The sequence below is a fragment of the Amphiura filiformis genome, chromosome 19 (genome assembly GCF_039555335.1).
Source record: "Amphiura filiformis chromosome 19, Afil_fr2py, whole genome shotgun sequence".
Taxonomy (NCBI): domain Eukaryota; kingdom Metazoa; phylum Echinodermata; class Ophiuroidea; order Amphilepidida; family Amphiuridae; genus Amphiura; species Amphiura filiformis.
Window position 1 is genome coordinate 26,325,674 of NC_092646.1, and position 12,697 is coordinate 26,338,370.

The window sequence follows — 12,697 nt, forward strand, 5'->3', positions numbered from 1 at the left end:
CTTACTTATCGCCAATGCACTATAATTTTTGAGAAAAATGCAAAAATTGGCAAAAAAATGGTCAGGGCCGGGGTGTAGTACCCCCTTAAGGTTATTAACTATTTTAAACTATTGTGATTTGGTAGTTCACAGCATCGAACGAATTGTAGTGAGCTTTGGCAAAAACTGCAGATATCACAGATATACTTTAATAGGTGATGCGGTTCTTGAGTTACGTTGTAAAGAGGGCTGAAACAACAACACTTTTGTAAAACATACATAACTTATTTAACAACAATAAATTAAGCAAGTTTGCAAAGTATACGATTTGTAGAATGAACTTTTGCCAAACATCAAGGTGTTATTTTTCAATAATATATTGATATAGATAATGAAAATCAAATTTTAGGTTGCTTCGACCAACAATACCTCATCTTCCCTTAATAATATTCTGTATTGTGTTATACATCTCATTATTCATTCATTCATTGATACAGGTATGTGATGGTAAAGGAGCTCCTGCACACTTGGAACTCGACTGTGGACACAAACGCATCAAAATAGCAGAAGACAGCAACTATGGTCGTCTTGAAGGAAGTGAGGTCTGTCCTAATGGGAAGGGGAAGATCCTTTCCACTGATTGCCGATGGGGTGGCACAGTGGCCTACCTGAAATTTAACTGTGAAGACAAGAAAACTTGTAAAGTGCTTGTTCCCCCGCCAGAGCCTGATGTAGATCATTGCCCAGAGAATTCCAAGTATATGGAGGTACACTATAACTGTGTTGATCCAGAATAAACAGGTGAGCAAAAGGGTGACTTGTTGGGCAGGAAAAACCTCCTATATGTGCTTGTGGCCCCTGAACCTGTTTAAAACAAAACTGCCAACAGGTTACATAGGAGGTTTTGCTTTAAATATGTTCGGGGGCCAATGACACATAGGAGGTTTTTCGTGCCCAACGACGGTGTATTCCTTGGTGTCAGATATTCATCATGAGTTCGATTTGTGTAAATACTCCATTGAGAAATTAAAGCCATACTTTATGATTTGCTCCACAACAATGCCTTCATAATATAACCGGCGATTCCCTGGCAATTCCCCCAAAGAGCTCTACAGCTAAGCGGCTAAGTGGTTTTCTTAATTATTGCGGCTTCAGATGATCAGAAACCTCCTTGACAGTTGTTACTAATATTCTGTAATAATTTTTGGCAAAGAATAACAAAATTAAAATTTGACCGAAATCGTACTTTATGGCTAAGCAGCTTACGGAATATATGCTGCATAGTCTTCGATAACAGATTTCTTTGCTAGGCTAATTACATGCAGTTTTACATGAAGGGTAAACCAGGAAAACTGAGCTATTCCACTTGAAATCCACATTCCCCATGTAAATTTTGGAAATATCTTCCACAGGGGGAGTATGAAATTTAAATGGAATGAACACATAAAGGCAGCTCCATATGAATTGCATACACCCTCTGAGAAAGATTCAACCTAAATCTTCAACAGAGGGAGTGTAAGTTTCAAATAGAGTTGGAATGTACTAATTCTATTTGAAATTCAGGGTGATTCTGAAAGATTGGTACTGGAGCTATTATTTTTTTTTAGATTTCCTTTTACAAATCAAGCATACTGCCAGCCGTCCAGCGAACATTATTTTCCACAAGGTCCTATGTACATGCTTGACGTCACATGCATATACGCGATTGTTAACGCATAAAAGGAACCCTGAATAATTGTATAAATTGGGTTTCTTTAATTTACTGCAAAAATAAAATCCAAATTGGAAGCTTAGAACATAATGTATGGGTTTTACCAAATACCAATAGTATCCTTTTTATATCAATGAATTTATGTTTAGGAAATACAGCAATTTCCCTAAAAATTTATAGTACCGTAAGCATATGTGCTTACTATCGAGCGCTTTTAAAACATGCAAACATGAAGTACCCATCCACAAAAGTGTAAAAGGGTTTGAGCAAATCATTGATACACATAGTTATTTATGAACAAGTAAACCTGTAAATTTGTGTCTCAACCCCATTAGCTCAGTTGGCAGAGCGCCAGACTTTGGTACAATTTCATGTTTTCAAAAGCGCTTGATAGTAAGCATAACTATTTGTCCACACATGATTACCTGTTACACACATTAGGGCAAGATTTAGGGCAAGGTTGAAAAATTGAACATCACGAAAACATCACAGAGTTCACCCTCTGGCATCGTCTTTTTTTTCACTTTGGAAAAAAGTTCATTTCTTTTTATTACTTTGTTTTGTGATGAAAATTGTGATGTTTTACTTGACATCACTGCTTAAAATAAATTGATTTCTTATATATTACATTGTTTTGTGATGTTTTATTTCATCTCTTAAAAAAAATGTGATTTCTATATTTATTACATTGATTTGTGAGGAAAATCTTTAAAAAAAGGATGCTAGAATCACAACCGTTTAACAAAAAAAGATGTCTTCTTATAACTTTTAATAAAAACCATTTTTGTATTCTTTTTCAGGATATGGTGGCAACATGACAATGGAAATCACCATTGACAAGGACATCATTGAAATTAATTAAAGAAGTAGTTACTAGATATCAAATATATGTATATATAATGCTCATATAGGTTATGGGAATAAGATGTAATACTGCAATTCAATAAAACTTTAAAATAACCATAATTTATGTAATAAATGACTTAATAGCAATGGCTATGTAAAGTGTACAAAGTACAAAATTATCTCCATAATATTTACAAAAATTTAAATAGTTATATAACAACATTTCCAATCGGTAAATGATATTATTGATATTCTAGTAATTCAAAAGAAAACATAATATGACATGATCTGGTCCATGGGGGCCAAAGGCGGCACATTTGAAATTGAGATAAAGGCAAAAAAGAACAAGAAAATACATAAGAAAATACAAATCACAAAGCTTCAGAACTTTAGAACCAAGTATGCTAGACCTTTGGTGTTTTCAGTATCTGATAGCCTATTGTTTGTATAAGGTAATAATTATAGTAACTCAATTTTCAAAAATGCCTCCTTTGGCCCCCATGGAGCAGATTGTGTCACATGTACATGTAAAGTGCACATGTATAGAAGTAGACACAAGGATTTCAGGGCCAGAACCTTGCTACCCTGAGCTTCAAGTTGATATCATAACTTATGTTGAAAGTTGATGCTCTGCATATTGGCCATAGGCTGCAACATAAAAAGTTCAAGTTTTGAGATAATAGATCTCAAAATTTCAAGAGTTCTTTCAAAAACCACTGAACCATTGCAAGGCTTGTTTGCATTCCTTGTGATGAATTTTTCATGGCGATTCCAAAAATAGTCATGAAAATGTGCAATTCTGACATTTTTGAATTTAAAAAAAGCACACTTATTGTCTACAGTCGACACCTGTATGGAGAGAGTTAACAATGTGCCAAAACCTCAATATGTACATGTACATTATGATCACATATATTCTCAAGAACCACTGACGCATTACAAGGCTTGTTTGCATTCCTTGTGATGAATTTTTCATGGCGATTCCAAAAATAGTCATGAAAATGTGCAATTCTGACATTTTTGAATTTAAAAAAAAGCACACTTATTGTCTACAGTCGACACCTGTATGGAGAGAGTTAACAATGTGCCAAAACCTCAATATGTACATGTACATTATGATCACATATATTCTCAAGAACCACTGACGCATTACAAGGCTTGTTTGCATTCCTTGTGATGAATTTTTCATGGCGATTCCAAAAATAGTCATGAAAATGTGCAATTCTGACTTTTTTCAATTTTAAAAAAATTCACACTTATTGTCTGCAGTCGACACCTGTATGGAGAGAGTTAACAATGTGCCAAAACCTCAATATGTACATGTACATCATGATTACAGATGACATACGTGGAATGATATTAAATCTCATCAATCGATTTTCATATACTTTTGAAAGTTGTATCAAATAAGAAAGTTGCTTAGGGTAGCCAAGTTTTTGTCTTGCCTTAAATTAGTATATAATATCCTAAAACATGTATTGTTGGGATGTGCAAGAACATTGTATTTGCATCTTTGTCATTTTATAGGAGCATTTTTGTGTTTAAATTGTTTACATATTTATTGTTTAACTTTTTTATTATTTAATTACAAATTTTATCAGTTGCTTCTGTGACTTGTAGAAGTAAAATATCTACTTTCATTTTGTTTCAAATTTAAAAAAAAACACGGCAAAGCAGTTTTTTTTTACCAAGTTTTTTTAATTTTACCTGGATTACCTATATTTGCGTAATCCATTAATAAGTAAATTTTGCCCGAAATGACACATACAATGTTCTTGTACTGACCCACATTGGGTTATTCCTGATGAAGTCTGTATACCCCTATGAACGACATAACCTTAATCATGTTAATCTCTCACACAGGAGGTGTAGATTGCAAATGGAACTCGCCCATTCGGGTTATCTCATTTGTAATTCACACTCCCTGTGTAGAAGATTAGGGTCACATCTTCCACATGGGGTGTATGGATTTCAACTAGAATAGCCCCCTTTTCACTCCTGTCTCTTCTCCCCTAATTTATTTTTAGATTAGTTCCTTGTCAGCTAAGTTTAGTCCATCTACTACTGTAGAAAGTACTTGAAAGGCAGCTAACATAATGTTGATTGTAAAAACATTCCTATGCTACACTTACCATTATTACACCTATTGAGTATCATACAAACTATTAAGGATTGAATATTAAAGATTGAATATTGTTTAAAAATTACAGTAAAATGTCACCATTAGTTGTCAAAATGTGGTTCAGGTGATTAAGGCATATGTCACAATTAAGACCAACTGTTCACCAGACTATATGAACATCATGACAGCTAATGGTGCAGTTTTAAAGCCCCTACTTATAAATATATGTGACCCATCATTTCAAAATGTGGCAGTTGTCTTCAAAAATGACTATTTCTCAATCAAGTTGCAGAGTTTTTTTTTTTTGCTTTAAAATTACATTTCACGCATTGATGTTGGATGTAAGCATTGACTTTATGTAACCAAAATTGTACAAATTGCTATTAATATTTTATTTTTCATGATATTTCTACATTTATCTTTACATTGGGGATTCAGACAAATGCCATGTTTCAATGTGATGGATCACATTGCATTGATGGCAACATACAAAGTAATTCATCTTTTATAGTTAGTATGATACTCATCAGGTACAACAATGGTAAGACATTAGTGAGTGTACCATAGGAATGTTTTTACAGTCTACATTATGTGAAACGGTGAGAGCTAGGTTCTTTACCAGAGTGAGAGAACAAGCTCCCTCAACCTCCTTAGCTGTCTTTTGAGTACTTTCTAGTACTACTGTAGTAGATGGACTAAACTTAGCTGACAAGGAAAGTACTAAAGAACTCCTCAAAAGGAGAAAAATTAGGGGAGATGACTCAGAAGAGACAGGGTGAAAAATGTACTCTATATACAAAGTTATTCACAATCTTTATGGTTTGTATGATACTCAACAGGTGTAACAATGGTAAGTGTACCATAGGAATGTTTTACAGTCAACATTATGTTAAATGGTGAGGGCTGGTTCTTTACCATAATAACTCCCTCTACCTCCTTCGCTGTGTTTCTAGTACTTTCTATAGTACTACTGTTGTAGATGGACTAAATCTAGCTGACAAGGAACTCATCAAAAGAATAAATTTGGGGAGAAGAGACAGAAGTGAAAAAGATATATACAAAGTAATTCACAATCTTTTATAGTTAGTATGATATTCATCAGGTACATCAATGGTAAGACATTAGTAAGTGTACCATAGGAATGTTTTTACAGTCTACATTATGTGAACCGGTGAGGGCTGGTTCTTTACCAGAGTGAGGGGATAAGCTCCCTCTACCGCCTTAGCTGTCTTTTTAAACCTAGCTGACAAGGAAGAAATCATCAAAAGAACAAATTAGGAGAGAAGAGTCAGGAGTGCAAAAAGTGAAAAGGATACAATATATGTATTCTTTTTCACTTTTTGCACTCCGGTCTCTCTCCTAATTTGTTCATTTGATGAGCCTTGTCAGCTAGGTTTAGCCTTCTACCTTTCTTCTGTAGTAATAGAAGTAGTAGTAGGACTAGTAGTGCAGTAGTAGTTGCCCCTAGGAAATCTAGAGGTGCCTTTCCCGTCAACATGGAGATCTGTGTGTACTTACACACAGATCTCCATGTTGACGGGAAAGGCACATCCCACCCCATACTCCGGTGTGTGGAATTCTCTGCCTGCTCTTATCCTTCCAGTTGAAATCCATACGCCCCCTATGAAAGACATGACCTTAATTTCCCACACGGGGAGTGTGAATTTCAAATGTTATCACTTGAATGGGTGACTTCATTTGAAATCTACTCTCATGTATGGGAAACTTACAGGATGAAATCAAAACTCGACCGCGACCACCGGTTCCGTCCGGTTCTGTTTGGTTGCTATTGTTCTAAACAATAGGAACAGGACAGAACCGGATAGAACCGGCGGTCAAACGCCGGTCGAGTTTTGATTTCATCCCTAAGGTCATGTCTTCCATAGGATAATGGATTTCAACTGGAAAAGCCCCTTGTAGTAGTTTGAGATTATGCAGATTGTCTTCATATTCATAATGTAGATGACAAAAACAAACCTCATTTAGATTCTGACTATTGAAGATTGTAAATACAATGTAATATATGCAGTGTATAAGTATAGTTTATTTTTTCATAAAATGCATTATGTTAGAATATTTTTTAAATCCATAAATGCACATTTTGATAATGATTTTATCTTTTTGTGTATTCTATTGTACATAGATATTAGTACAAGTTTCTTAATTCCTGAACTGACCTCTATCACCTGTACCTTTGAATTATGTTAATCAAAATTTAACACTTATTGTGCACAATGTAATACAAATATGTCATGCCCCAAATTAACTTTGAGGTCTGACATATTAATGTTTAATTTTAAATTTGGTTTGATTTCACAAATATACTCAAAATAAAATAACTTACAAATGATCTATCAATCAGTAGTCACAGCTGAATTGCATTGTGTATACATGCCATCGTCGAGTACACCACAGTCCACATCATACTAAGAACAGTAAGGTTGTTTTATTTTTATAGTTTATTTGTGAAAGTTTTATTTTGGGAGTTTCAGGTAATTATTTTATGTGCATTTTATCTCTCTCAGCACAGAAAAGGTTCTCCAAATAAGTTATTTAGAGTTAGATGGGTTAGTTAGACCAAATGGAAAACTTGTTTTTCTGCTGACAGGTCCTGACAAATAACTCTAAATAACTGATACATGTTTTTTAAAAGCATATTCTTGTGTAAATACTTTTTGACATCATAATAAAAAATGGATGAACCCCAACATTAAGTTGATTGACTGGATTTCTAAAAGTGTGAAATTGCTACTGCTATTGGACCCTGGGGAGTACTTGATTTTCATTTCATTTCATTTTTTTCATTTCATATTTATTGAAAATAACATTGTGGCAAATAGCCAAATTGCGTTACTTTTTACAATATTAAAACATCAAAAAATTATTTACTATTATTACACATAAAAGTTATTAAAATACATATTACAAGAAATAAGCATAAGAAAAGATATTATAATGTTCAGAATTATATTGCACATAATTATAAAAGCTTATCTCCACACTCGCCCCATCACACCACACTCACACACACCCACTTGACACCTAAGCACACCTCTTACTCCCAAACACAGTGAACACAAATAATACGCACCACACACCAAATCAAATAAGCATCAAAAAAGCATAAGAGAAACACAAAAATTATATTGCACATAATTATGAAAGCAAACCCCTTAACTAATCTTATCTCCACACTTATCCTCACAAACACACACCCCCCTCACTCACTCTTGAGCGCACCTCTTACATGTACTTCCAAACACAGTCACCCTAAATAATATGCATACACACCAAGTCACTCAATACACTCATATTCACTGTCATACCCATACCATAAAAATTGTCACATCAAAATAATTAAATTAAATTGCATCAAATTGTTAAACTTTGATTAACAATTGTAAATTGTAAAACTTTGATCCAAAATAGGGTACAGGTGTGCCACAAGTAGGTAAACAAATTAACCCAAGTCTATAGTAGCAAATTGTACAAATATATGACCCAAATGACGCGATTGGGGCTCGAGCAAACTGGCATATGAAAATATTGAGAGAGAAAAAATCAGGACTCAGCGGGGATTGAACCCCGGTCGCTGGATTACCGGTCCAGAGCTTTACCACTGTACTACCTGAGTTCACAGTCGGTACTCGGGCAATCTCAACTTAAGTCCCCGTGATAACTCTCTCACTGTGTCTCAGCGTCCAATTATATATTAAATAATGAAGAAGGAGGCGGCCTATAATGCTTCACCCTGGCAGGGCGTAAGACAATGCGAAACACAAATTAATATATGCGAGGATCGGAAATAAACGATGCAAGCCCGCTTCTTCACATACAAGAGGTGGAAATGGCAACCTCCAGGCCAGTACATATTATTATGAATTCTGCAGACGGTGGAATCCGGATTCATCTTTTTGATAAATTCATGTTATGAATGAATTATGTCAAGAAGGACCGGAAACCCGTTTCCCAGGAAGTGGGTCAGATGACCATAATCAGTCATACCTGGTGAAGTCCTCCGATGTGAAGGTAATATATTGTAGTGAGTAAAATTCACTTCCAAGGATTTGTCAAGCAATATGGAAATATGTATATTTTAATCAACAAACCTAATGACTCTATTCAAGGACACATCTTGTTTCCATATATATTGTCTTCATGATAACATTCTTCCAAAACTCTGGTTACGTGCTTCTCAAACACTCTTCCTTTATATAAAAGAATTGATTTACATGAAACAAACAATTAGCAAATTTATCTCATGCTTTGTATTTTGGAATCACTAGTACTCTTAGCCCGCAATTTCATGTATTCTCTTTCATATCCTCACACAAAGGATATGTTAGTGGAAAACTGAGTGTTTTGGGCTATAGTACTCATTGTCATATTCTTAAGGATGCGATACATGATTTACCGACAAGTGACTCATGTCGGAATGCGATCATGAATTTTGAAGAAAAAAAGTTTCCACATGCTTCGTTGGGATTCGAACCAGCGATATAAACTTCCTTCCTAGCGCTTTACCGCTCGGCCACCGTGGCAGTTGAGCGGATGAGTGTAATGATAAAAGATAAATCTCATAATGCCATCTTTAGCATTTTGTTTACTAAAAAAAGATGCGTTTTTATGCCGTTTTATGCATAAATAGCACGAACGTTTGGGAAAGGTTTCAAACAAATAATAAAGACACTGATGTGATGATGAAATTGCGTAAGTCGGGAATTATCTGCGTCGCAATGTTTTGTTTTGGTTTCAGGAATTTGACCTTAAAATTTACGACTTCGTGACATTATCATTCGAAATCAACAAAAGATATATGTTCTCATTCTTTTTCTAGAATGTTTTGTACATGTATGTGAAATAGCTTCAACAATGGTTCGCTGCATAATGGTAAAAATAGCCTTGACCTAAAAAAGTGCGAGAGGTACCATATTTACGGATTCAGGCTAAATTTAAAATTGATATAGAACGTTTGTTTTTTGATCAATTACAAAAATTAATTTTTGTCGTATAAAGAAATTGTATCTGGCGTGAATTACACTACAGTTTTTATTCCTAGGGCTCTCATACTGCAGTTACTGTCCGTTTTCCTATACACAATACACAGTGCTCTTTCCCATTGACGCGTGACCTCTACAAATAGCCCTACGTTAAAAGTATGGGGATATGACTAGTTAACGTCGCTGTGTGAAAAATAACCGGCCAATATTAAAAGTACTCTTCTAAAGTTCTAGAAAATATAGTTTTTAACATGTCCTAAATTTTTAGCTAATTTAGATGTTTGGAAATATTCGTACTTTGGTGTTTTAGTTAATGTTATAGGTAATAGTACATTGCCTAGTTAACGTCGCTGTGTGAAAAATAACCGGCCAATATTAAAAGTACTCTTCTAAAATTCTAGACAATATAGTTTTGTAACATGTCCTAAATTTTTAGCTAATTTAGGTGTTTGGAGAGGGTCGCACTTTTGTGTTTTAGGAAGGATATGTAAACGACAGATAACACCAAAAATATGAAGAAATTATTTCCAAACCGTGTTAAGTCAACAATCATTATGTTGCTCATTTTCAAGAATGCTGGTTTACAAAAAGCAGGCCATTGTCTCATTTCGTGAACAAAGGTACACATACCATTGTTTCCTTTCGTTTCCTTTATAATCGGTTACCCAACTGAAGCTATAATACCAGCTTTATTGCGATATCGCACATGAAAACAGACACATGTGCACAACCAGAGAAGATCCGATTTAATCAGTTGAGCTGTTTCAATGAGTGTTATCTTGGTTTAATAGCTTTTAATGGGGTTTAAGTCCTGCAAAGGTCGAGATGAATTCTACTGTAGACATGACTGCATCATGTTTGACTTCTTCAAATAATTTTTTTATTGATAGAGTGAATCCCCTGGCCCTCTATAATTACGCACAAAAGATCGAGTCCCCTTAAACAACCATTCATCAAATTCTTCATTCCCACATTGGGCATCTGACACCAATCTCCATTCTGAGCCATTTTTTGTAGAGAACCGGTAATGGGTTCTTGTATCTTCTACTTCTTTGCAAAATTACAAAATTGGTAGAGATTTGTCAGTTCTAAATTCAGGCCCGTAGCCAAGGGGGGTGTTAGGGTGCGACGCACCCACCCAAATTTGCCCAAAGTGCTAAAAAGGTCCACTTTTTGTCATAAAGTGGGCCAATAATGAGGTTTTTGTAGGAGGGTTAGGTCCAAAAAGGTCCACTTTTTGAGGTCCCGCACCCCCATCAAATTAATCCTGGTCACGGGCCTGGTTCTGATATCCCCCAATGTATGCTAGCAACTCTATTACTATACAAAGGTAATGCTCAACCTTTGGGCATTATTCTTATTACATCAAAAACATCACTTTTAACAATATAAGAGGTGTAGAAAGCAATAAATGCATTGATGCTGGGGATTGTTCATCCTAAAGACCTTTTTGGAATGTTAATCTATGATTAACTATCTGTACCAGCGTACAACATCAGTTTGCTTCAATGGTTTTCATATGAAAAGCAGGTCTGTCGATGTCGGTGTTCAACAAGACCAATTTAGTTGATTATCAGTAAGTTATATACTGCTGATATTGGCATTGATTAAATAGTTTTTATTTGATAAATCTGCTGAGCTGATATCAGTGTTCAAAACCAATTTATTTTATGTTTATTTTATTTTACAAATTCAGCTAAAATACATCAAAAAGCAAAGTAAAATTACACAATACATACATAAAGAAACAAAAATGAAATAGACCCAATGGGCTAGCCAGGAACAGTCAGAAGCATCAAGACACTGTCACCTAGAGGTGTGACTCCTCCAACCCATTGGGGCAATTACATATATAAGATTATATACTATCACATTATTTAAACAGAATATGTGTACATTCGCACCACAAGGATGCACCTTGATTTGGTTGATTATATAAGCAAGCTATCTACTGCTGACATGGGTGCTGGATGATAAGTCATCTAAGCTGATATCGGTGTTAAAAGAACTATTTGATTTTTTACAATGTAAGCCATCTACTGCATGTATGGTAATGCCCCAAGGATACTTGCAGTGGTGGTTACCACTTTTTACCATTTTTTTCTTCACTCCATATAAATGAAGCATATTGGGCGTTAAAATTTATTGAGATAATTAATGAGAAAAAAATGAGCTGTACCAAAATCTCAGTTTTGATGAGGTCAAATGCGGGATGAATTTGTTGATCTGGTCACTCACTTTTAAAGGACATGCTTTGTTGATGTTATTTTTATGTTGCATCTAATGCACAAGATACGCCCGCTGATGTCAACGGAACACAGCCACGAAACAGCAGAAATGAAATGAAAGTGATCTCATGCAGCTTGTTTGCGACTGGACCCTCTCATGTCAACCCTAATTGTTTGATGACGACTTCGGACATCAAACCAGTATTTATGATTGCAATGTGTGTAAGTATTTTCTCAGCAGCACATTCTCATGTCAGACACCAGCACTCAAACCTTCTCATCCCCTATGCAACGCTTAAGAGCAGAATTTGCGTAAAGATGGATTGGGCTGTACTGGCCGACCAAGAGCAGCAGCTAAGACGTCTAAATGTGTTAGAGCGGTTTTGTAAATGTTCATGCGTGGTGAAATAAGTGCATCAAGCATGTTGGGTGGAAGGGTGGCATGACCTATTATAGCGGTATACTCAAATATTTAAACAATTAAAGCTGACACACAGGAGGAATGATATGGGTTTTTATAAACAGACCCCAACATTGGAAATAAGTGGTGTCATTTTTGCCCATGTGCATGGTTTTTATGGGGAGGGGGAAAACGCCTAGTTTTAGTTTTGATATCATTGGCTTTAAAAGCCTATTCAGTAATTTGCTCATCCGGAAGTTCATAAAAATCTCAGATTTTGGCACCTTTGTTAGTGACATATATGTATGTCCTAACATAGCTTGCTAGTGGCAAAGCCGTGTATGAAAGACAAAATCAGATATTTTACATTAATCTGATATTTACTACTTAGGAGAAAATGGCCTTTTTAAT

General features: G+C 35.2%; 1 protein-coding gene across 1 annotated transcript in view; it reads left to right on the forward strand.

Annotated features, from left to right (window-relative positions):
- LOC140140470 (uncharacterized) overlaps positions 1–6,784 on the forward strand; it is a 235,312-nt gene extending 228,528 nt beyond the window's left edge. Inside the window, exons 80-81 of the mRNA XM_072162230.1 lie at positions 477–780; positions 2,491–6,784. Coding sequence (XP_072018331.1) covers positions 477–776 — 300 coding nt within the window. The 3' untranslated portion in view covers positions 777–780; positions 2,491–6,784. The remainder of the gene's footprint in view (positions 1–476; positions 781–2,490) is intronic.
- Positions 6,785–12,697: the final 5,913 nt, after the last annotated feature.